General features: G+C 42.0%; 1 protein-coding gene across 1 annotated transcript in view; it reads left to right on the top strand.

Annotated features, from left to right (window-relative positions):
• ABHD3 (abhydrolase domain containing 3, phospholipase) overlaps positions 1–25187 on the top strand; it is a 78269-nt gene that overhangs the window by 24802 nt on the left and 28280 nt on the right. The window contains exon 4 of the mRNA XM_088469796.1: positions 3715–3760. Coding sequence (XP_088325922.1) covers positions 3715–3760 — 46 coding nt within the window. The remainder of the gene's footprint in view (positions 1–3714; positions 3761–25187) is intronic.

Below are 25187 nucleotides of genomic sequence, written 5' to 3' on the forward strand. Positions count from 1 at the left end.
CGCTGCATCGTAGCACTTCGGATACAGACTCAGTCGCACACTGATATACAAGTATCGCATTTCAAATTAATCAGTGCGGCCTCGTGAAACAGTTTGTCCCATCCGATTTCTATTAAGTTGCATTTTCGGCCAAAAAAAGACACTTGCTGCGAAAGGCGCAACTGCAGCAATAGTGCATAAGGACAAATGCAAAAGCATGTTTTATTCCTATATACAAAAGAATATTGCATTGCACCCCTTGCTTCGAAAAATGCACTGTAACTTGGTTGTGCTGATTTAAATACACTGTGGCCCTGATTCAGAGACGGACGCTCTGAAAGAGCGCTCGCTCTGGATCTGGGCGGTTATTTTTTGTGCGGCCTCCAGGCCGCTCGCATAGCTGTGGGTGACCACCCACAGCTATTGCGAGCGGCCAGGATGATGGTCGTGATGGTCAAGACCATCACAAGCATCGGGCTTGCGACGAGACCCTTGTGGTAGGGTCTCGTAGCCGCAAGCCCCAGAGAGCTTCTGGCTCTAATAGAGCCGGAAGCTCTCTCACTGATATCACTGGTGATGTCAGTGGGGCCGGCCACAAACGGCAGGCGTTCGCTTGGGAACGCCTCCGTTTGTGAAGCCACCCCCTGCCACGCCTACAAAACGGGGCGAGCTGTCGATCAACATCGACAGCCACCCCTTTCGTAGTGAGCCACGGAGCGAGAGATTTTCTCTCTCGCTCCGGGGCTTGCGCACGCGCAGTGCGACCGCTGCGCGTGCGCAGAGCGCACCATCGACCCCCTTGCGAGCGCTCAGGCACTTGCGAGCGGGTCTGAATCATGCCCCGTATTCGCTCAAAGATTGGTGAAACTAGATTCCAGAGATGTAGAGAGACCGTTTACAATGGTGTTTTTCGTTACCAGTGGGCCAGCAAAAGAACCAGCTTTACACATCCTCAGAGGTGATGGTGATCAAGCCTCTGTCTATACTTTCAATGAGATGCCTTTTACAGCTTCCATGAGAACTTTATAAAGCACATTTGTTGGCACGATACATTTATGTTGGCAGAAATACATTTATGATATATAGAAAATCTCCATGGACACCTCAAAGATCCGGTGATGTATCCATATATAGTGTCATCATGCACACTGCACGATACACCATACGACAACACAACATATCGGTACATTCTTAATGTAACTACACTGCATCATACGTCGCATTGTCCGATGCAAGCACACAATTCATCAAATGATTTTGTGTGCACACATTACACGATGGTTGTGCAGGTACCATTATTGCACGACAACTCGTGTAGTGTGTACCCAGCTTTACTCTCATGATTAATTTAAGACATAACCAAGGTGTGACTGAACAGGTGTTTGTGGGAGAGAAAAGGAAAATTTTAGGTGAATGAAAGGCTCCAAAACTTTCAAGTGCCATATTTACTTTTAACACCTTGCAAAGTGCAAAGTTGATGCAGAGTAATTTACTGGGGAAGTTCCCAAAGTAGAATGTGGGTGTGCACCTGTGTATGCTCTTGGCAATTAAATACAGATGTGTCATTAAACAGCTTTGATGCAGATAAAAAGCCCCTCTCGGCATGCCATGAAACTCTGCTAGTGCCGGGCGTCTTTTTTGTGTCTGTTTTCGCCGAAAATGTGTCTTAGGCCCGTATTCAATTTGAGGCGAAAAGTCCAGACTTTTCGCCTGCTGGACTTTTCACCTCCTTCGGCTGTTTTCCAGGTGGAAAAGTATTATGCGCGTGCCCGATATTCCCCCTATTCAATTTAAAAGGACGCGAAAACGGGACCTGGTGAAACTTGGATCGTCGAAAAAAAATGGGAATTTTCGGGAAATTATCCTGGGACCCCCTTACAAATGTCCAGACATGTGGGATCACTATGGGTACCCCCGTTTTGCATGCAGAAGAGAAGTCGAGTTTTTAAATAGCTGCGGCAGGTGCATAAATGCGGCTTTGAAGAAGGTGATGCAGAAGAGCATTTTGCTATTTTGGGGGGAAAAAATAACTATGTCCATCAAATTTGGGGTACATGAAAATGGGTGCAAGCATATTTTTAAGTCCCTAAAATTATTTTTAAAAATTCTTCAAAAATGCACCTGCCACTACTACCCACATTGAAGAAAACACCTGCCGCATACTTCAGAACCCCTCTGGAATCTATTTCTATACTTTAGGATGTGTTCCCACTTTTTTTTTAACCCCCAAATTTTAAATAATTTTTTTGGGGGTGTCCCGATTTTATTTTACATTTTTTGTTTTTATACAGATTGTTTTTAGGGGGCATTCGCGCCGGCGAAAAGTCAATGTAATTGAATACGGGGGATAATTGAAATAGGTGAAAATGACGTCATCGGCCATAAATAATCGCTGATAACGACTTTTCGCCTCCAATTGAATACTGCCCTTAGTCACAATGCAATGCAACTAGAAAACACCAGCAGGCTGTGCTGATTAGTTTTATATGAAACACTTGTATATCTATGTGCGACTGAGCCTCTGAATCTGTCCACAATGTAACAGCCGCAGCTTTTTTCATTCCAAGTTCCGTTGCGCTTCATATACAGACTCTGTAGCACACAGATATACAAGTGTCACATATCAAATTAACCAGCAGTCTGCTGGTGCTTCTTATTGTCACATCACGTTGCGACTTAGACGCATTTTCGGTGAAAAAGACGCTTGACGCTAGCAGAATAGCGCAGGACCTGGTGGCTCACTCATGCCAGGCATATCGCGCTGCGTGGCATATTGAGGCTAGATGTATGAGGACACATCTGTAGGCACATTGTCAAATAATGAAATGACCGCCCCCCCCCCCCCCCCCCCCCAGGGAGTGGTATACAAAATGTGTTTATTATCATCTTTGTTTTTCAAATTAAGATAAACTCATTATTGTTAAGAGAAATAAATAATTATAATTTCATAAATCTCATGCCATGGCTTAGAACAATGTTGTAATAGATAAAAAGATTTATTTTCATTTATTTGTTAATTAACTGTAATAAATAAGAACTGCAAAAAGAACTATTACAGAGATATATGAGAATACAGTTTGCTGATTCATATAAAAAGTGTTGGCTTCTGAGAATAGCAGCAGTGCAGGAGGAACTATTTGGCCAATGATCCAACTCTCAGTATGATTAGATGACAATCCACTTATATTAAGGAAAACTGTGGTTTCTGAGATGGTTATTTGCAAGGTTGTTATCCTTTGTAGATCAGCTATTTTGTTTTGTCTGAGCTATTTCTAACAATATTGTAAAAACTTGTAATATGGACCATGCATGTGCTGGTTTACCTTAGCCCTATACCAGCACTGGGCAAAACTTCGGGTCTGACGTTGCAACGTCCTCCACACTACTGGTCTGTTCCGTATCAGTAGGGAGTGGGCACTCCTAGTGCAGATGTCCATCTTAGGACATGCGTTCCGCAATTATGATATAGATTGTAGTCTGGCTCCTGTTTGACAGCGAGTAATAGACATTATCAAATTCTCCCAAAAGTATAGAAACTTTGATATATATATATATATATATATATATATATATATTTATATATATAAATTGTTTTTATACCTTTATTTTTGTCCCTCTATTTTTGTTTCAGTGATCCTATAATATGCTGTTATAGTAAAACACTTAATTAAAGTAATGAAATACAGCTGGCTTTTAATAACCACTGCTAATCAATGCTGCTCATTCCTTTTTCAGGTGTGTTGTTTTCAATAATCGAGGTGTTGCTGGTGAGGATCTTTTGGTAAGACTTCATTACAATATATTTGAGTCTCAGGAACACATGCCATATTAATTTGCTTGCACTGCTTCTTACATAATTACTGTTTCATTTAGTTTACCTGGTCATGAGCTTTAAGTCATTACTCAATACTGTTGGAGAAATCTGCACCTTTCACTATCAAACTTTGACTTACGGTTTCCAAATATGCCCTTTTCCCTCACATCATCACGCTTGCCTGTTGCCCAACTTTCACTTACTCTGTTATACAGTGTACAGGTCCACTTCCTCCCACATCAGCAAACTCATCTGAAATCCTAAAAATGCTGCTGTGAGCATTCTAATGTCCTAGCCCCGCCCACGTGGAGACTGCTTATACATGAACTTATAAAAGATGGCAAGTTAATACATTAGCTGCTCTGTCTCTACTCATACACATGTAACAGTTGCACTGTTATAGGATTCTTTCACGAAGAGTTTTTACATCTGAAGTGGAACAATAATGTCCGATTAATGCAGTCCTTTAGTAGTCAATTTGGTAATGCCAAACAAAACTATTTTCAACAACACATATTATAGAAAATGTACATTATTAAATCTGAATTTGTCTTCAGAATAAGCAAAAACTGTATTATTATTTTTGGTAAATATTTCCTCATCCAATTATTTTGGTAATAATACGAATAGTTGAACATTGTTCTTGGTGGATAGTTTTACTAATATTTTATGATATACATAAAGGGTATCTGCAGGTAGAATGTGTAGGGTTAGGCCACAGGAGGGATATGTAGGGTTAGTCTGCAGGAAGGATTTGTAGGGTTAGGCCACAGGAGGGATGTGTAGGGTTAGGCTGCAGGAGGAATGTGTAGGGTTAGGCTTCAGGAGGGATGTGTAGGGTTAGGCTGCAGCAGGGATGTGTAGAGTTAGGCTGCAGGAGGAATGTGTAGGGATAGGCTGCAGGAGGGATGTGTAGGGCTATGCTGAAGGAGGGATGTGTAGGGTTAGTCTGCAGGAGGAATGTGTAGGGATAGGCTGCAGGAGGGATGTATAGGGATATGCTGCAGGAGGGTTGTGTAGGGATAGGCTGAAGGAGGGATGTGTAGGGTTAGGCTGCAGGAGGAATGTGTAGGGATAGGCTGCAGGAGGAATGTGTAGGGATAGGCTGCAGGAGGGATGTGTAGGGATAGGCTGCAGGAGGGATGTGTAGGGATAGGCTGCAGGAGGGATGTGTAGGGTTAGGCTGCAGGAGGGATGTGTAGGGTTAGGCTGAAGGAGGGATGTGTAGGGTTAGGCTGAAGGAGGGATGTGTAGGGTTAGGCTGAAGGAAGGATGTGTAGGGTTAGGCTGTAGGGGGAATGTGTAGGGATAGACTGCAGGAGGGATGTGTAGGGATAGGCTGCAGGAGGGATGTGTAGGGATAGGCTGCAGGAGGGATGTGTAGGGTTTGGCTGCGGGATGTATAGGTTAGGATTGGTGTTAGAATACTTACAAAAATCTGTTGGGACTTGACCGCTGAGATTCCGCTGACGTATTCTGACCATCGGCTTTGTGACCGTCAGAATACCATATCCAACCCATAAAATAGTATATACATTATCCAGTCAATCTGAGCATATGATAATATATGATATAATGATTCTCTATAATAATGTTATAGCTGTTAAAGATTTTGATTGGCTAACTTATAAAAATGTGTAGCAATTTGCATTAAAAAGCTGCAGTTGCGGTCATATGCAAAGAAGCAACTATAATAAGATGCATACATATATATCAGATATACTTATATCCTACTTGCACTCATGGTTTTGCCCATTTATTTTATTTTAGCAAAAACATTGAGTCAGAGGTGGAAGTTTGCACAGTTGAGTGATGCCTAATACTTCATGAGTTGCTGGGCTTTCCCTAGTCTGTCTGCAGCGTCACCCCCCTCCCCCTTCCCTCGGGCCACTGTGATCTGATGGTGGGATGCTGGGACTGTTCCACCAAAATCAGTACTGTTAAGAGTTATGCTTTCATGGCATTTTATTTATAGAAGGAGGCTAAACTACTTATCTGATGGAGGGTTAACATAAAATTTATAAATACAAAAGTACTTAGGGGTCTATGTACTAAGCCTTGAATAGAGATAAAGTACAACCAACCAGCTCCTAACTGTCACTGTCAAAGGCTGTGTTTGAAAAATGTCAGGAGCTGATTGGTTGGTACTTTATCTCTATCCACTTTTATCTCTGCCCAAAGCTTAGTACATACACCCCATAATTTGCAATTAACTATAGTTTGTGTAAAATACCAATATTTTACTGTATTAATACTATCTATGCATTTGGGATATATAATATGTATGATATAAAATGTCCTGGCACAGAATCTGGAGACAAATTGCTCCCTGGACCACTGTGTAGATTTATTAGTAGTCTAAATACATCCACTGGTTGAAAGATCTGCATGTCCTTTCTTTATTGTCTGCTCACTATAGTCTCTTTAGAGCTGTTTAGTATTCAGACAGGACCAGACATTTGTTTGACAGTATTGTCACCAAACACGGATTGCAGAGAGACCGGCAGTAAACTCTGATCTGATAGTGATCTTTTTTTCAGGACCTTGTTGTGAGTGTTTGGAAATATCTTACATAGGTCATACATTTCCCAGGGCAGATATGTTTTCTCTAAATTACTTACATAATGTGATTAGTTAGAAAAAGGAGAGATTTTATTATGTGCAGGATGGCTACACTTCTCTTCTAAGTGACTAAAAAAGTTTATTTGCATGGAGGCTACACCTAACTATGATATATTATGTTACCTTTGTAAAATAGCAGTAAAACATAGTAAAGTTCTAATTGAATCATCAGGGTATGTGTTACTACTGTCATATATATTTGTAAGGAATTCCCATGTAAGTGATTTTCTCTACTGAACCAGTAGGTGAAAGGGAATAAATGCAATAGTATCTCAGTATAAAGCCGGCCATACACGGTGCAATATGCACCGCACAACGCGACGGGGGATCCGACGTCCGACATATAGGGCCGTCCCCACACATGGTGCGATTGGGTGGCCGACCACCCGATATTCCAGCACCCCACCCGCATATCGCTGCATGGGATCGCATATCCCATCAACAGATCGACTGAACCTGCAGTAAGATCTGGGGGTACGATGTACCACCCCAGGGGTGCACGCTCTGTCCAATATCATGCCCATACACGGTACAATAGAGCAGCCAAATCGTACCAATCCATCAGATCGGCTGATTTATCGCACCATGTATGGACACCTTAAGTGTTCCTGTATTGCAGTTAGTGCTAGTAATTTGTTGCACTGCAGTTTATTGTCAGAGGCCATTCTGTTACACATGGACGGTGAAATGGGCCTGGGACAGTAAAGGTAAGTCGTACATTATGTGGACACATTGACCATTGCAACAGTAGAAGTGGAACTTGGGTGGGGGGAAAGGTGTCCTCGCTTAGGCAAATTTCACTGATGGCGCGTTGACGCATATTCTGTCTATGCAGATCGGCATGTTGGGGAATATAAACCTGTTAGGAGGCATAACATTTGCCCCTGGTACAGGGCATGTGCACGTGCACACTGATGATGATGATAACTTACAGTATAGTAAACCAGGTGCATACATGATAACCATGCAGTGTAGGCCGCTTCTTGAGATATGTACAGTTCTCCAATGGGTAAAAAATTTATTTTTGCACATTTCTTTTATGTAATATAGGCTGGATTTACATAGGGGTTACATTTATGTATAAGTAATATTTTGTGTAAATGTTGACTTTTAACTTTTTTGTTTCTGCTGATGAATTTATAATGGGAACTGTAATATATTCTAAACAAGCCTGATTTAGCATTCATTACTGTTGCTGTTTCAAACTCATCGCCGTTCATCTCTTGATTTGAAAACCAGAAAGTTAGTAAATGTACCCCAATGTCTTCTTTGACTGTGTCTTGTGAACAAGACCTGTTTCCATACTAGATATAAAGTTCTTGACAATATGACAATACATAGCTGCTACACAAGTATAAACTAGACCAGTAATTTTACTCTGACACCACACTAGAATCAATGGCAGATTTCCTTATGAAAGGAATCTCTTCCTAAACCTTCTAAGAGAACAACTGGTTCCGTGTTGCTTTGGAAATCACCACAATGCCCTTTTGTGGCAAGACGTACATATTCTTTATTAACAAAGCTCAAGTCCGTGAACTGAATAACTCCACAGTATAAGCAGATATGTCATAATCAGCTTTAAATATCTTGGTATGTTAAGCGCCTTTTTAGTGTTTAATGTTTTGTTTCCTGAGTGTTAATCCCATAATAAATTTCCATTTTTTCCTGTCAACTTCAAAGATCTTGAGGTAGCTGTGAGGTGATAAATACTGTAGATATGTAGGCAAGAAATATGCAGTTGTGCAACATAGTGTAATCTTATTTATTTAAACCATTCTTGACAGAATTAGTTTGCACCATAATAACCAGATCACTTTTATGCTTTATTGTCTATATATTTTTCCCCAAAAGAAATAATGTTTTCATTTGGTAGGAAAATTGGATTAAATATGTATTTAATTTATGGGTTGTAGATAGTGGAAATATGCATGATCACATCAAAAATATACTTGAATATTTCTTATATATACGAGAGTGCAGGAAATTACCAAAATGTTATCGCCTTGTTCTCCTGAGTAAAGGGATACTTATTTGCAATGAGTTACGTAGTTGTAGGACCATTATTTCTTATTTAACTCACCTAACAAGCGTGAAAATCACCTTAATGCTACTAATAAACTATAAAACATAAAATAAACAATTATATATATTTATAAAAGTTTTTTCTAAATAAAAGTGCACCACAATAAGTCCAAAATAAATGGTGATAGTGATGGACTAGTAAATTCCTCTTTCCATGATGGCAGTCAGTCTTGTATGAACCACACCAAATCGAAAGTCTGAAAATATAAAGAACACAAGGGCAACTCCTAATGCAATAATGTATGAAAATCCACAAAGTGCAAGAACTTCAAATAAAGTGGTCCCATAGCAATATAAAAGAAAGAAAGATAAAACTTATCTCAGAATGACTCCTTAGACCAGGAATGGCCAACCTGTGGCTCTCCAGCTGTTGTAATAACTACAAGTCCCAGCATGCACTGCTTCAGTTTTGCTATTAGGGAATGCTAAAACTGTGGCAGGGCATGTTGGGATGTGTAGTTTCACAACAGCTGGAGAGCCACAGGTTGGCCAGGCCTGCCTTAGACGATCCTCCATAAAACAATTCTTCTTTAATAAGGCTTATGGGAATACAAATATAAAAACAGACTAGTGTTCCCGCCAGGCTGTTTTAGCAGGGCGCCGCACTCTGCCCGATTTTAAAAGTGCAAAATGCGCCCTGCCCTTTTAGCAGTACCCTGCTAAAACAGCTTGCCCTGGGCCTTCCCCAACCACGGGCTACAGTGTCCCCCGGTTAGGTAAAGTTGCGGTGAACGATCGCCGCCGAGTGAATAGACGCTGTGCACATGCGCACAGCATCTTCTCACTGTGAGGGGAGAGCTTGGGGAAAGCCCAGCTCCTCCATGAGTTCTTTGCAAACCCCCAAGTGTGACAAATCAGATGCGTGTCACAAGAACAACCCCCCTCCCTAGTCTTTATTAGGATTGATAAAGGGCAGAAACATTGCTGCTCTATTTGGATAATGTGCTTTAATCAGGATAAAATAAAAAAAGATTGTGCTAATAACTATAACCAATGAAAATTGTGACATGGCAGAAAATATATCAGTCAGCACTCCATTATGTAAATTTATGAAAAAAATTATCATTTAATCACATATAAAACATTAGAAATACAGTGCATCCGGAAAGTATTCACAGCGCTTACATTTTTCCACATTTTGTTATGGTACAGCCTTATTCCAAAACGGAATAATTTCATTTTTGTTCTCAAAATTCTACACACAATACCCCATAATGACAACGTGTAAAAAGTTTTTTTGCGATTTTTGCAAATTTAATAAACAAAAAAAAATAAGAAATCACATGCACATAAGTATTCATATTCACAGCCTTTGCTCAATACTTTGTTGATGCACCTTTGGCAGCAATTACAGCTTCAAGTCTTTTTGAATATGATGCCACAAGCTTGGCACACCTATCTTTGGGCAGTTTCGCCCATTCCTCTTTGCAGCACCTCTCAAGCTCCATCAGGTTGGATGGGAAGCGTCGGTGCACAGCCATTTTCAGATCTCTCCAGAGAAGTTCAATTGTATTCAAGTCTGGGCTCTGGCTGGGCCACTCAAGGACGTTCACAGAGTTGCCCTGAAGCCACTCCTTTGATATCTTGGCTGTGTGCTTAGGGTCATTGTCCTGCTGAAAGATGAACCGTCGCCCCAGTCTGAGGTCAAGAGCGCTCTGGAGCAGGTTTTCATCCAGGATGTCTCTGTACATTGCTGCATTCATCTTTCCCTATATCCTGACTAGTCTCCCAGTACCTGCTGCTGAAAAACATCCCCACAACATGATGCTGCCTCCACCATGCTTCACTGTAGGCATTGTATTGGCCCGGTGATGAGCGGTGCCTGGTTTCGTCCAAACATAACGCCTGGCATTCACGCCAAAGAGTTCAATCTTTTGTCTCATCAGACCAGAGAATTTTGTTTCTCATGGTCTAAGAGTCCTTCAGGTGCATTTTGGCAAACTCGAGGCGGGCTGCCATGTGCTTTTTACTAAGGAGTGGCTTCCATTTGGCCACTCTACCATACAGGCCTGATTGGTAGATTGCTGCAGAGATGGTTGTCTTTCTGGAAGGTTCTCCTCTCTTCACAGAGGAATGCTGTAGCTCTGACAGAGTGACCATCGGGTTCTTGGTCACCTCCCTGATTAGGGCCTTCTCCCACGATCATTCAGTTTAGACGGCCGGCCAACTCTAGGAAGAGTCCTGGTGGTTCCGAACTTCTTCCTTTTACGGATGATGGAGGCCACTGTGCTCAATGGGACCTTCAAAGCAGCAGATATTTTTCTGTACCCTTCCCCAGATGTGTGCCTCGAGACAATCCTGTCTCGGAGGTCTGCAGACAGTTCCTTGGACTCCATGCTTGGTTTGTGCTCTGACATGCACTGTCAAGTGTGGGAACTTATATAGACAGGTGTATGCCTTTCAAAATCATGTCCAAACAACTGAATTTACCACAGGTAGACTCCAATTAAGCTGTAGGAACATCTCAAGGATGATCAATGGAAACAAGATGCACCTGAGCCCAATTTTGAGCTTCATGGCAAAGGCTGTGAATACTTATGTACATGTGATTTCTTAGTTTTTTGTTTTTTTTTAATTAAATTAGCAAAAATCTCAAAAAAACTTTGTACACATTGTCATTATGGGGTATTGTGTGTAGAATTTTGAGAACAAAAATTAATTTATTCCATTTTGGAATAAGGCTGTAACATGGAAAAACTGAAGCGCTGTGAATACTTTCCGGATGCACTGTATCTCAATAAGTGTTTAAAAACATCGACATAAAAATAAATTATCTCTATATTACTTTGAATAATTATAGTGGTTCAGATCAATGTCCAATACCTTAATACTGATGAGACATTCAATTGCAGTCCATTGTATTGATCCGGCTCAAGCACCCTTGCGTATGATTCCAGCATCCAAACATACAGCCAGTGTCATTAAGAACTATCTGTATGTTTGGGGTCATTGTCCTGCTTCAGAATAAATTTGGAGTCACTCAGACGCCTCCTTGATGGTATTGCATGATGGATAAGTATCTACCTGTATTTATCAGCTTTGAGGACACCATAATTCTGACCAAGTGCCCAACTCTGTTTGCTAAATTGCAACCCCAAACTTGCAAGGAACCTCCACCATGCTTCACTGTTGCCTGCAGACATTCATTATTGTACCACTCTCCAGCCCTTCGGCGAACAAACTGCCTTTTCACCCCCTTAAGGGGTAGAATTTTGAAAGATCCCTGCTTAGTGGGTGCTTACGTCATGGCAGCAATATACTCCCCAAATTTCATGTTTCTAGGTCATGGAAACAGGGCGTTGATGAGTCAGTCAGGACATTGCATTGTGGGAGTATATATTTTAGCCTTTTTCACCCCCTTAGTAGTCAAATTTCAAAAATTCCCTACTTAGCGGGTGCCTGCGTCATGGAAGGCATATACTCCCTGAATTACTTGATTCTAGATCCAGGGGTTTGGGCTGGGCGTTGATGAGTCAGTGAGTCAGTCAGGACATATGTATTTATATTTAATATATATATTTGGCTAAAGCTGGGTACACGCTATTAGATATATTGGCTGATCTTGTAATCCGTGATGGATCACAGTGATCATCATTTAGTGTGTACACCCGAATCATTGTTTGAGAAATTGGGTGGTCGCTTTTTCCATATCAGATGGGACGATGTCACAATGACACGGTGTTACATTAAGCATGTAACAATATATCATGTTGCACTCTTCAGAGCGATGCGATATATTGTTACAGCTCATCGCTGGGTCGGCACATCGTTTAGGTGTGTACCCAGCTTTAATCTGTCATGTCTCTGACATGCGCAGTGGGAGTAAGGAGTGTTTCATACATGTTTATGTGTAATGATCTTCATGCCTTATATCCCCTGTGTTATACGTTTGTTCCGTGTGTTGTTGCATTTATTCACTGTCATATTTTATCTGGTTTCTATTTACTATTGACTTCAAGTTGTTTGACATGAACCTGTCTCGAGTTCTTTATCACTAGAAAGTATCCTTTCCTTGATTCTCAGTCATACTATAGCCGGCTTCTTCAGCGATTCCATTGTGATCTGATTATAACCTTCTTATAATGCTACAGTTTAACTGTAATACCTGCCTAACATGTATTGTTTTTATTATTTGCTTGTTCAAGTACTGTTCTGAACCACCCATTAATCTCCAGGCTTTAGTGTTCTCTATTAATCTCAATGTTCTATTTGTTCATGTACCGTACATCTTTTTTTTTCCACACCTATACCCATTATATCATTCTCTGTACCTCCACTCCCAGGCTACCATACACCCATTTTACTTTGCTGTATTTCTTTTTTTAAATCAAGTTCTCTTCTGCTTCTCAGAGAAAGCTTGCTATATTAGTCCTTCCTATTGTTTTTAATAAGTTTCTACTACTTTATATTTTAATTTACTTTTGTATATATCACTGTTTTTATCTTTGGAAATATTGGAACAAACATACAGGGCCATACAGCCGGTACTGATGTACTGAGCCTGGCTCACAGAGGGGCCCTCAGCGTGCCGATGATCTAACCTGTGAACTGCTTCTTATTCACAGGCAGCTGTCTGTCTGTGAGTAAGAAGCAGTTTGCTGTTAGAATCATAGGCACGCTGAGGGACAGTCGATGTTCTGCTGTCCGGGCCGACAGACTCCCATGCATACAGGAAGATATGTGCACCTTCAGTAACACCCTCCTTTATTTAAAACACCCATTTCTCAGTAATGTTATATCCGGAACTCAAACTTGGGACCTCACACATTGCAGTTAGACACCTTAAACGTGGAGTTATATGCTCCTGCATAGGAAGCCTGGTAATTCTAACGATATGAAGCTAGGTGTAATTGTCAGTATAAAACCATTACAGCTACTGTAAGTAGAAATATGTAGTATCCAGCCACACATCCAATGCCCTGCAGTCACACAGTAAATAGATTTAAGAGGATTTGTGTTCAAATCACTCTTGGAGAGGTCTGAAATTAAGTGTAGATGTGCTAAAATTCGTGTGTGTGTGTGTGTGTGTATATATATATAATTATAATTATATATTTATTTGTGCGTGTATATATACACAGTCGAGTCACATTATTTTGACCACCAGCTAATAGCCAGAGTAGCCGCTGTGTGCAGCACGGACAGTAGCTAGACGGGCTGGGGGTGACTCAATAAGGTGCTGGTAGGTTGGCACAGGTATCTGCAGCTATGCTGACTGCAGTGCATCCCACAGCTGCTGGAGGGTGCGTGGTGGAGTATCCATAGAGCGAACCCAATGATCAAGGTGGTCCCGCAGATGCTCAATTGGGTTCATATCTGGGGAATTAGGGGGCCAGGGAAGTACTTGGAAGTCCTGGTCGTGCTCGTCCAACCACTGACGGACATTTCTAGCTGTTTGACATGTCGCATTGTCTTGCTGGAAGATCCCATCCGCCTCAGGGAAGACATTCAGCATGTATGGGTGTACGTGCTCTGCAAGGAAGGATGAACCAAATCGGTTGAGGGTTCCTTCCATATGGATGAGTGGACCCAAAGAATGCCATGAAAACATTCCCCAGACCATAACGCTGCCACCACCAGCTTGTGTTCTTCCAGCAATGGTTGCAGGGTGTTTGATCTCTGATGTTTCTCGCCTTACACGCCAACGTTCCTCCATTCGATGAAGCAGAAAGCGCGACTCATCGGAGAAGGCAACCCTTTGCCAATTAGCGGAGGCCGAATTCCAATAAAGGCGTCAAACTGAAGCATTTTTCCGCCGATGCACCTTCGTTAGCATAGGTTAAGTGACCATCCTTTTCCTTCAGAGCACCATACGCAGCAGGGTATGCTGAACTGTCGTTTTAGACACACGTCTGGTGGCCCCAGGTTCTTTTTGACGGTGAGCTGCTCCATTATAGCATGTCGGTCGGGCCTCACACACCTTCTTAGCCGATGTCCACCTCTCACATCAATGGCATGTGTTGCTCCGCAGTTTCCAGGTCGGTTATTCGCAGTGGTGTCATTTGTCCAGTCACAACACAGCAGCACGCAAACAGTTCACAAACTGCGCTGTTTCAGAAATACTGCCACCCTTGGCCCAAAAGCCAATAATCATCCCTTTTTGCAACTCGGATAAATCGCTCCTTTTACCCACGACAGCCACGAGTGATATGTGTGCAGACGGCCTATAGCACACCTTATATACCCACCAGGCCAGCGCACGGCACGTGACGTACTTCATGGGCGAAGCGCTGCCGATGCAAAATGTAGGAGGTGGTCATAATAATGTAACTCGACTGTGTATGTGTGTGTGTATGTATGTATATATATATATATATATATATATATATATATACATATTTAGATCCACAGAAAAGAAGAAGGTGGCACTCAGAGACTTGTCACATCAGTGAAAAAGGCGAAAACTTGACTGCATATATCGACATTTCGGGGACGTGCTCCCCTTCAGGACAGTAATAAATCATGAATACAGTGAAACAATAAATAGGTGCACTTACCAATCGTGTTCCCTCCATCTGTGTGTCTCCTGGACACGCTGCTCGCAGCTCCGGTCTTTGCACCGCCGGAAATGCTTGTCTGTAAAACCGGAAGTGACGTCGCGGGTCCCGGCAGCGCTACCATAGAAACCTAGTAAACAAAGTATAATTATTACTGATACTTAAGAACCACTAAAAACACAAATAGACTTTCAAAAAAATGTCAAAAGTGACAATGATTATGTGCAAAAAATAAAGTGCTAAGGCATTGTGCAAATGGTTATGGTTTGCACAATGCCTTAGCACTTTATTTTTTGCACATAATTATGTGTGATGATTGCACACGTCTTAACTTGTTTCTTGTCACTTTTTTTTTTTTAAAGTTTGTGTTTTTAGTGGTTTTTAAGTATGAGTAATAATTATGCTTTGTTTACTATGTTTCCACGGTAGCGCTGCCAGGACCCGTGACGTCACTTCCGGTTTTACAGACAAGCATTTCCGGAAGTGCACTGACCGGAGCTGTGGGCAGCGCGTCCAGGAGACACACAGATGGGGAGGGAACACGATTGGTAAGTGCACTTATTTATTGTTTAACTGTATTCATGTTTTATTACTGTCCTGAAGAAGGGGAGCACGTCCCCGAAATGTCGATATATGCAGTAAAGTTTTCACCCTTTTCACTGATGTGACAAGTCTCTGAGTGCCACCTTCTTTTCTGTGGATCTATACATTGAGGGGTGCTGTCCCCTAAGGAGGGCACCAGAGCAAGCTATCCCCTGGTGGGGTGACGGAGTGCCGGAGTGGTGGAGTTTATATATACATGTGTGTGTGTGTGTATATATATATATATATATATATATATATATATATACATATATATATACTGTATATGTATATAAGGAGACTATAGAATGGTGCACCGGTTTAAGTCCCAAGTAAAATTGCTTTATATAAAGCTTAGTGCAGAAGGTTCAAATCCAAATAGTGCTAACAGGGTAACACGTTGATCCTTCTGGAGAAGGTGGCAGCAGTCTTCCCGTGTTTCCAAGTGGCAATCGGATAAAAGTGATCTAGAGATGGGGGTTGGAAGGCACATGCACCTGATATTGTAGTAATATTTAAAAAATGCACGTGCTCAAATAATAATCTATGTGTGTACCAAATAGAAAAACTTTAAAGCTTATCTGTAGTTCTTTACAAGGATTCCATGTGGTGGGACTGACCCGGGATTCCAAATGGCTGGAAGCCTTTATAGGAAGGGCTCAATCGGAGCCAGATGAGACACATATATAGTGTAGTACCTCTTTATAAAACAATTTGCATAATTAAATGAAATGCGTACCAAAAAGAAACTTTAGTATCAGCATGTAGAAATGTATGTCCTGGTCATTTCATCAATATCCCATATTTGCCCCAGTGGTTTGCATATAGGTAGGTTAATTGGCTTTAAATAAGCAGAAAATAACCCTTTCTCAGCAACAGTTTTAAAACAGGGGTTTATTGAGACCTAATACAAGGGGATATGGAATACAGGGACTAAAAAACATTAAAACAAATAAAGTTATAAAGTGCTTATCTGCAAGTGGTCAATAGCATGGAGAGAGACTGTTACAGAGGTCCCAATGCGTCTCGTCCTGATATTTTCGACAAAAAAAACAGGCGAGAACGCAATTGGCGAAAAGAAAACTAAAGATAAGTTTTCTCCATCCCAGACCAGGCAAACAAAAATGCGGGGATTTCTTTCAGAACCCTTTGGACACCTCCCTAATGATAAATTACCCCAAAAATGTTTTCGTAAGTTGTGCACTTTGGCAAATAACGACCACGCAATTTTGGGTAAAAAAAAAAAACCTATGAAAATGGTTTTAATGTATTGGATCCGGTTTTTCCGGGGGGGGGCAGTATGGATGTGTGAAGTGTTTTAAACATCGCACGCGGTCGCAGCAGGCGTTTTTTTATGGTTTTTAAAATTGCGTTTTTGCGACACAAAAATATACTTGCACCCATTTTAATGTACCCCCAATTTACGTGGAACAGTCATTTCCTGTAAAAAAAATTGCTTTGCATCATTTTCAGCTTTTTTTCTTTTTTTACTTTTCTCCAGTTTTTTTCGGCAATTGCGGTTTTGCCTGTTTTTTTTTGCGAAAATATCACCGGTTTTTGGCAAGAAACGGCCGTTTTCGCCGCTAATTGAATACGGCCCCATGTATATATTTGTTAATATTATTATTTATACAACAATTTATATAATTTTATCAGTGGATCAGATACAAAATAAGGAAACTAAACATTGAATTATATGATACAAACAAAATATTTCTTATATGTATTCATACTCTAATGGGGCCTATCCATTACATGACTTTTAGAGCGATCCGACCAAAACCTGGAGGTTTTGGTCGCATTGTTCACAAAGTCGTGTAATGCATAGCCGGCAAGGACCAGTGATGCGCGTGCACGCTGGGTCCTTGCCGACCCCGACTATATACGGAACATGCCCGTCAACCTGACGACGATCGGAGGTCGGACTCCTGCCCTGAATGACGTTGAACGCCGTTCAGTGCGGGCACCGCACCTCGGCGACCTGAAGGTCTGTACGCAAGTCGTTCAGTCTTTCAGATCGCCTAGTGGATAGGCACCTTAAGTCATTTTAAAAATATTCAATTTTCTTCTGAACCAGTGTTCATCATCTGGGTTTTTTTTTAGGAACTAGATCTCCTTTTTAGCAATAAAAGTTGAGCGGAACAGCATTTAGGTCGTAAGTCACGCCTCGCCACAATAGTCTTTATAGACAGTAAAACATACTTCCGTTCAACAGTAAATGACAGAAAACCACACTTCCATATAGCACTACAAAATACTGTATAGAGGTAAAAACTGAATGTCCATAAAATAGCTGCAGGAAAGTTGTTAGGTTATCACCAAAGTGCAACAGCGGCATTAGTCAATGATATTTTTCTATAGTGCATGCGCAAAATTTTGGGAAAATGTCAGCCGGTTCATTTTCCCGGTGATGTTTTTAGCGCCAGCTAAGGACTCCAGACGCTTACGTAAAATGGCTGCAACCATTAGAGATACACCCATGCAAGTTTCCTATGTATATATTCAGAATAATATACTGTGTTTCTTAAACTTTTCAAATGTCTGATATGTCCTAGGAAAATGATATAATATTTGTAGAACTCACTATTAGAAGTGTTTTTCTTTCTTTTCGGAAAAGGCAATGAAACAACTGTAAATCACATTACTGTACCTCTGCTCTGATGTCACAGTGAAGAGGATTTAGGTGGAAATAGTTTAATTTTCAGTTCTTGAAGCTCAGGCATTCTACATATTTATCGTCCATAACTCATAGCCTTTCCCGGGCAGCATATAACATGAGTGACATGAGTACTGTTTCTGTTTTTATTCCAGTTTTAATGTATTTTTTTGTATGTCAAGTTATCACCATTTTTGTTGAATATACATTGTAAAATCTTATTATATTAATCTTCAGTGTGTCTTTATATTCTTAAAGAAATTCTAATGGTACTGTACGCTTACTGTAGGTAGGGGATTGTTTGGATATCAGTATCCCAGGTTACACAAGTCTGTGACTTCAGTTTCAGATGAGTCTGGTGTAACTGAAGGCTTCCTAAGGGTGGGGGAATGCAATTGTTTGGGTTTGGGTGCCCATTTAGTCCGCCCAAACGTTTTTGCGGCTATGGCACCTAACCAAGCTGAGGAATGTTAGCTCTTGAACTAAAACTGGGTGTTTATGAGTGGATGTGAGATATATTTTGGGAGTGTTCAGTCATTTTTAGGCAGGCATGGTGGTTTTGTTTTGATTAATTAACCCTTTAACACCCACATGTCACCCATGATCATGTGGGTCTTGTTGTGACACCTGCTCTGTATGCTTAGGTATCATATTTTTTTAAACAGAAAAGTTACTTTTAGTGTTTCATTAGCTATAGAGGTGTGTGCATATATGTTGCTTGTAATGATAATTTCCCTTATAAGATTACAAATAAAAATCACTGAAGCTGCTACACACCATTACAGTGTTCTCCCCCAAAAATTTTGTCAGCCGGATGGGGGCAGTGAAATTCTTTGCAATAATGAAAATTGTTGAAATCCTGAACTTATATTAATTTGAACTCGAGGGGATGTTGTTATAATCCCGATAAATCAGGATGCCGGTGCTTAGAATGCCGGTGTCAGAATCCCGGCACCGGCATCCCGACAGTAAGTACTGGGGTGAGGGTTAGGGTTTGTCACGACCAGGGTTTCTCGGCATGGCGGTCGGCGGGTGATACCTGTGAGGATGCTATGACGAGGGGCGTCTGGCGGTGGCGCTGGTGCCTGGCGGGGTGCATTGGCTGTGCGTAGCCCTGTGCGGGCATACTGTCACTCTGGTCTGGTTTGGTGGTGCTTCCGTTCCGCTCTGGCATGGGCGCCACCATCTTACCTCCGGTCATGTGACCTAGTCGCCCTATCCTGGTGTGTCACATGCTCCTCTCTGACCAGTCACGGCTGTCGAAGCTGGATAATTGGCTGAGACAAGAGCAGTTTAAAATTGGATCACAGCGACGCCATCTTGCGACTAGCCGCAAGACGCCATCTTGGAAATGAGATCGCAAGACGCCATTTTGTGAATGGCCACCCAACTAGTCGCATATTAGCGAATGCATAAGATCCTGTATGAAAACGCTGAATATTAGCTTCATGCACACGCATCTGCCCCAAGTTAACTAGCGTCTTTACATTAAACCCCACAAGTGCGCTTTAGTGCTAAACCCGGACTTTCTGTTTTGCCACATTAATGTCTGTTAAGCCACTCATTAAAAACTCTACGTTTAATTTTAAATCTGCTTCAGTGTCTGCTCCTAATACTACCCCGGGTCCACAACAAAACCAGGACCTCACAGGGTTAGGCACTAGGGGATGGGTTAAGTACTAAGGGGGGAGGGTTAGGTTCAGGCAGAGGGGAGAGAGGGTTAGGATACTGTTGGGCATCCTTGTTGGGATGCCGGCGTCGGGATTCTGACCGCTGGGATCCCATACCCATCCCGAACTCCAGATTAACATTTTATATATTCGTTCTTCTCTTCTTAGAGGCCTACTTGTCTGCTTTTTCATATTGAAAATCTGTAGGATCTGGTCTCTAGTGAAATCAGCATCAGTTTATTTTGGTGCTCTGCTTCTTGCGATTCTTTGAACAGGCTTTAACTCTTTATAGAGTAGAAAATGCTCTTCCACATTCAGTTTTGCTTACAGATATAGTCAGTCTAATAGCAGCTCGTTTTGCTAAATTTGGGAAAGATTTTTGCTCAGTTGTTGAAAATGTATGCATTATTTCTTTTGAATCTATATTTTTGTAGGTCTCTAGTTCAAACTATTTTGATGCAACTGCCCATTCTAGTTTACTATGTCAATAGTGTAAAGATTGCAGGACTTCCATTTTTAGAATAATGCTCAAAAAGAATCTCAAAAGCCTCATTTTAACATGGCTCTCTCTATTGAAAACTGGGTATGAATGGCATATCTGGAAATCTTGCTTCTAGGTGGTTAATAACTGTGTCTACGTATTTATTACAGATATTCAACTTAAAAACAGTAGCATTAGCATTAGAACAATTTACACGAAGGTCTGGCCATTCACCAGCATGATGTAGATGGATATTTTTAAAAAGGGTTGGGTATGGGATACCAGCAGTCGGGATGCCGGCAGTCAGAATACCGACAGGATTAAGTAAGTATCCTAACCCTCCCCCTAACCCACCTTTTCTGCAGCCTAACCCTCCCCTCCCGCAGCCTAACCCTAATACTTACCATTGGGATGTCATCGGTTGGGATTCTGGAGACGGGATTCTGACTACTGTCGGGATTCCGGCGCCGTGAATTCTGACCGCCGAGATGCTGACTACATCCCTTTAAAATGAGTAGCAAGTGTGTTTTTCAATTCCTTAATGCATAGTTTTGTAGCTTCTAAGACCGGGTCTATATCAGTTAAATTAAGATCTTGCCTTTGTCAAACTTTAGACAAATGAGGCAGCACACCTAAAAGCATCATAAGTGAAGCTACTGAATTGTATGTTCTCATATATTTGCTTAACCCTTCAGTTGTGATTTCATTTTGTTCAGTGGCTTCTCTTTCCAATACAGCAATGACACTCACCAAGGATTCAATTAAAGATTGTAGAGCAAAGTCAACAGACAGCCACCAAGTGTGACTAGTCATTTTAACTTTAATCTGAGGACTGTTCAGTATATTTTGGATTTCAGTTAAGCCAGCCATTCTAACTGGGGAATATTGAAAAAAAGAACAGTTGTCTCAAGATATTGTTAAACTTTACAAAAAAGTCACTGCTTGGGCACTATCAAGAGTCAGGTGGTAGTTAATGCAATGACATTGAACATGATTCTGCCTGTTTCATCTTTTAATAGTTTTCAACTCTATATTGCCAAATATTTCAATAATTTTGTTAGCTATAGTTTCAGCTTTGCCATCAATGATATTACATTTTGATAACAAACTAATACTAATCTTTTTTAAGTTGACAAACATATTTAATGCATATAATAAGCTGCTTCAAAACCGAGATGTCTTTTTTTTCATCACACAGAACATTGAAATAATCAGCAGAATGCATTTTTTTTGTATTTCACATCTAATTGCTGAAGCTAAGATGACAAGTAATTCTTGCATTATTCTTTCCGAAGTGTAATTTGCATTCTTTCCAATATCAAGTTGCTTTAAGTATGTTAAGCCCAAAATCTTGCAGTGCTCAAGCAATTTTTCATACAATGTAGTATGTGGGAGTTTGTTTTTTACCAGCCAATACATACTTTTTAAAGTTCCCACAAAACCATCTCTCTGCAAATTAGTCAAAAATGAAATTGATCTTTCAATTTCTCCTAACCGGTTTCTTCAAGAACATTTTTTAATTATATTTGAACACAAGTCATTAGGTAACTTACTTTGCTCATGGTCAAGTAAACTTTGTTTTTGAAGCCTTTTGCACAGAGTAGTCGCTCAAGTCACGTTCTTGTTGAGGCTGGTCACTTTCCATATTTAATACATGTGGAATGCATCAGTCCTGTCACGACCACTCACTGGGCACCTCGATAGGAGGACGGGAAGTTGGCGTACTAGGGTGTGGAGTGACAGCAGATGAGGAGGAAGTAGGTATGTCTTCGTGGCACCCAGTGAGCAGATCGCTGCCCTCTGGTCAGGTACCCGGAAACTAGCAATGAGACAAGATGGCAGGGTTGAAAAGAATAACTACTTGCACTGGAGAATACACTGGGAATTATACACTGAAGGATGACACACCGGAAGAGTCACTTATGGAATACACTGGAGAATGACACGTGGAGGATACACTTGAGAATGACACGTGGAGGATACACTGGAGAATGACACGTGGAGGATACACTGGAGAATGACACATGGAGGATACACTGGAGAATGCTAGAGGCAGTACACGGATGACGAACTGAATACACACACTGGTGATCCAGACGCAGGTGAATCACTGTAATAGAGTACTTGGAATCAGTACACAGATGATGTACTGAGTACACACACTGGTGATCCAGATGCAGGTGAAACACTGTAGTAAAATACTTGGAATCAGTACATGGATGATGTACTGTGTACACACACAGGTGATCCAGACGCAGGTGAAACACTGTAGTAAAATACTTGGAAGTACACGGATGATGTACTGAGGCCCTGATTCAGAGCCGGACCCTCTGAAAGAGCGCTCGCTCTGAATCTGGGCGTTTTTTTTTAATTTTGTGCGGCCTCCTGGCCGCTCGCATAGCTTTTTGTGCGGCCAGGATGATGGTCGCGATGGTCAAGACCATTGCGACCATTGGGCTTGCGACGAGACCCTTTTGGTAGGGTCTCATGGCCGAGAGCCGGAAGCTCTCTCACTGACATCACTTGTGATGTCAGTGGGGCCGTCCACAAATGGCAGGCGTTCGCTTGGGAACGCCTCAGTTTGTGAAGCCACCCCCCGGCCACACCTACCAAACGGGGCGAGCTGTCACTCACCATCGACAGCTCGCCCCCTTTGGTACGAGACCCAGGGCGACGGAGCACCCATCGCTAGCCAGGTCTCGCGCATGCGCACGACGGAGCCGGCTCCGTCGTGCGCATGCCCAGTGGGCAAACATCGACCTGGTTGCGAGCGCTCAGCGCTTGCGACCGCGTCTGAATCAGGCCCTGAGTACACAAACAGGTGATCCAGATGCAGGTGAGACACTATTGTAAAATACATCAGTACACGGATGATGTAATGAGTACACAAACAGGTGATCCAGATGCAGGGGAAAAACTGTAGTAGATTACTGGAGATCAGTACAGAGACTGATAATGAAACACTGGGAATCAGCATATGAGCTGAAACATATAATACTAGGAATCAGCGTGAGAGCTGAAATATATAACATTAGGAATCAACGTGAGAGCTGAAATATATAACACCAGGAATCAGCGTGAAAGCTGAAATATATAACAGTAGGAATCAGCGTGAGAGCTCAAATATATAACAGTAGGAATCAGAGTGAGAGCTGAAATATATAACAGTAGGAATCAGCGTGAGAGCTGAAATATATATAACAGTATAAATCAGCTTGTGAGCTGAAATATATAACACTAGGGCTCGTATTCAATTAGGTGCGAAAGTTCTGGACTTTTCGCATTCTGGATTTTCCCGCCATCATCACTGGTTTTGCATTCGGAAAAGTATCGTGCTCGTCCCCGCTTATCCCTGTATTCAGTTCCAAATCAGCGAAAACGGAACCCGGCGAATTTGAAACCAGCGAAAAGTCCTGTCAGATTTGGGGAAATCAGCTTGACACCCCCCAAAAGATGCACTGATATTGGGGATCACTATAGATCCCCCGAATAGGCCTGCTGAAGGTATTTCGGGTACTTAAATGCTCTCAATAGCCGCTAATTAGCGTCTTTGCAGAAGTGGTGAAGAATAGCATTTAGCAGGGTTTTTTTGCAGAAAATAAGTAGTCCCAGCAAATTTGGGGTACATGAAAATGGGTGCTAGCATATTTTGAAGTTGCTAAAGTGAAGTTTTAAAAAACCTGCCACAAACAACTGCAATCTTAAAAACACCTGGGGCATACTTGGGGACCCCCCTGGAGTCTTAGGCCCTCATTCAGAGCCGTACGCTCTGAGCAGAGCGCACGCTCTGAATGAGGGCCGGCCTCCATAACTATGGAGCGTCCTCCTGGACGCTCGTATAGCTGTGGGTCACCACCCACAGCCTATACGAGCGTGCAGTTTGATGGCCGCGATGGTCTTGACCATCGCGACCATCGAAACTGCGAGCCGGAGCCTGCGGTTGAGGTTTTCAACCGCAAGGCCCGGAGTGATTTTGGCTCTATCAGAGCCAAAATCACTCCCACTGACATCACTAGTGATGCCAGTGGGCCGGCTTCTGACGGTAGGCGTTCCCTTAGGAACGCCCCCGTCAGGGAGGCACGCCCACCAAAGGGGGCGTGCTGTCAATCAACATCGACAGCACGCCCCCTTTGATCAGACACAACGAGCGAAGGAAAGTCCTTCGCTCGTCGCGTCTTGCGCATGCGCACGACGGAGCTCCCTCCGTCGTGCGCATGCTCAGTGCAGAACATCGACCCACTTGCGAGTGGACAGCTGCTCGCGAATGGGTCTGAATCAGGCCCTTATTTCGCTAGTTTTTAAGTTTTTTTCCCCTAACTTTGTACTTTTTCACCCCCTTTTTCAAAGTAATTTTTTGGGGTGTTGTTTTTTTTTTACTTTTTTTGACACAATTTACCTTTGGGGAACTGTACCAAGGGTGTAGGGTGGTTCCCGCAAGTTTGCACCCCAAAACCCCAATTCTGCACTTTTTTTTGACAGGTTTTTCATTGGCGAATCTATTTCGCCTATTCCAATGCATCGACTTTCCGCATCGGTGAAAAGTCTTTGGAATTGAATACGGGGGAAAAGTTTTCGCCTGGTAAAATGACGTCACCGAAACTTTTCCGCAGGAACTGACTTTTTGCACCTAATTGAATACCCCCCTAGGAATCAGTGTGAGAGCTGAAATAGAACACCGGAGATCCTGACGCTGAGTAGCTCCGGAGAGTATCTCGGAGTGGAGCCTGGTGCAATGTAATAGTCACAGTCACTGGAGTAGTGAGCAAAGTTGTACAGGAAACTCCTGTTTCCTGAAGTCCTG

Source organism: Taudactylus pleione, unplaced genomic scaffold, assembly GCF_031769625.1.
Source record: "Taudactylus pleione unplaced genomic scaffold, aTauple2 ptg000093l, whole genome shotgun sequence".
NCBI classification, from domain to species: Eukaryota; Metazoa; Chordata; class Amphibia; order Anura; family Myobatrachidae; genus Taudactylus; species Taudactylus pleione.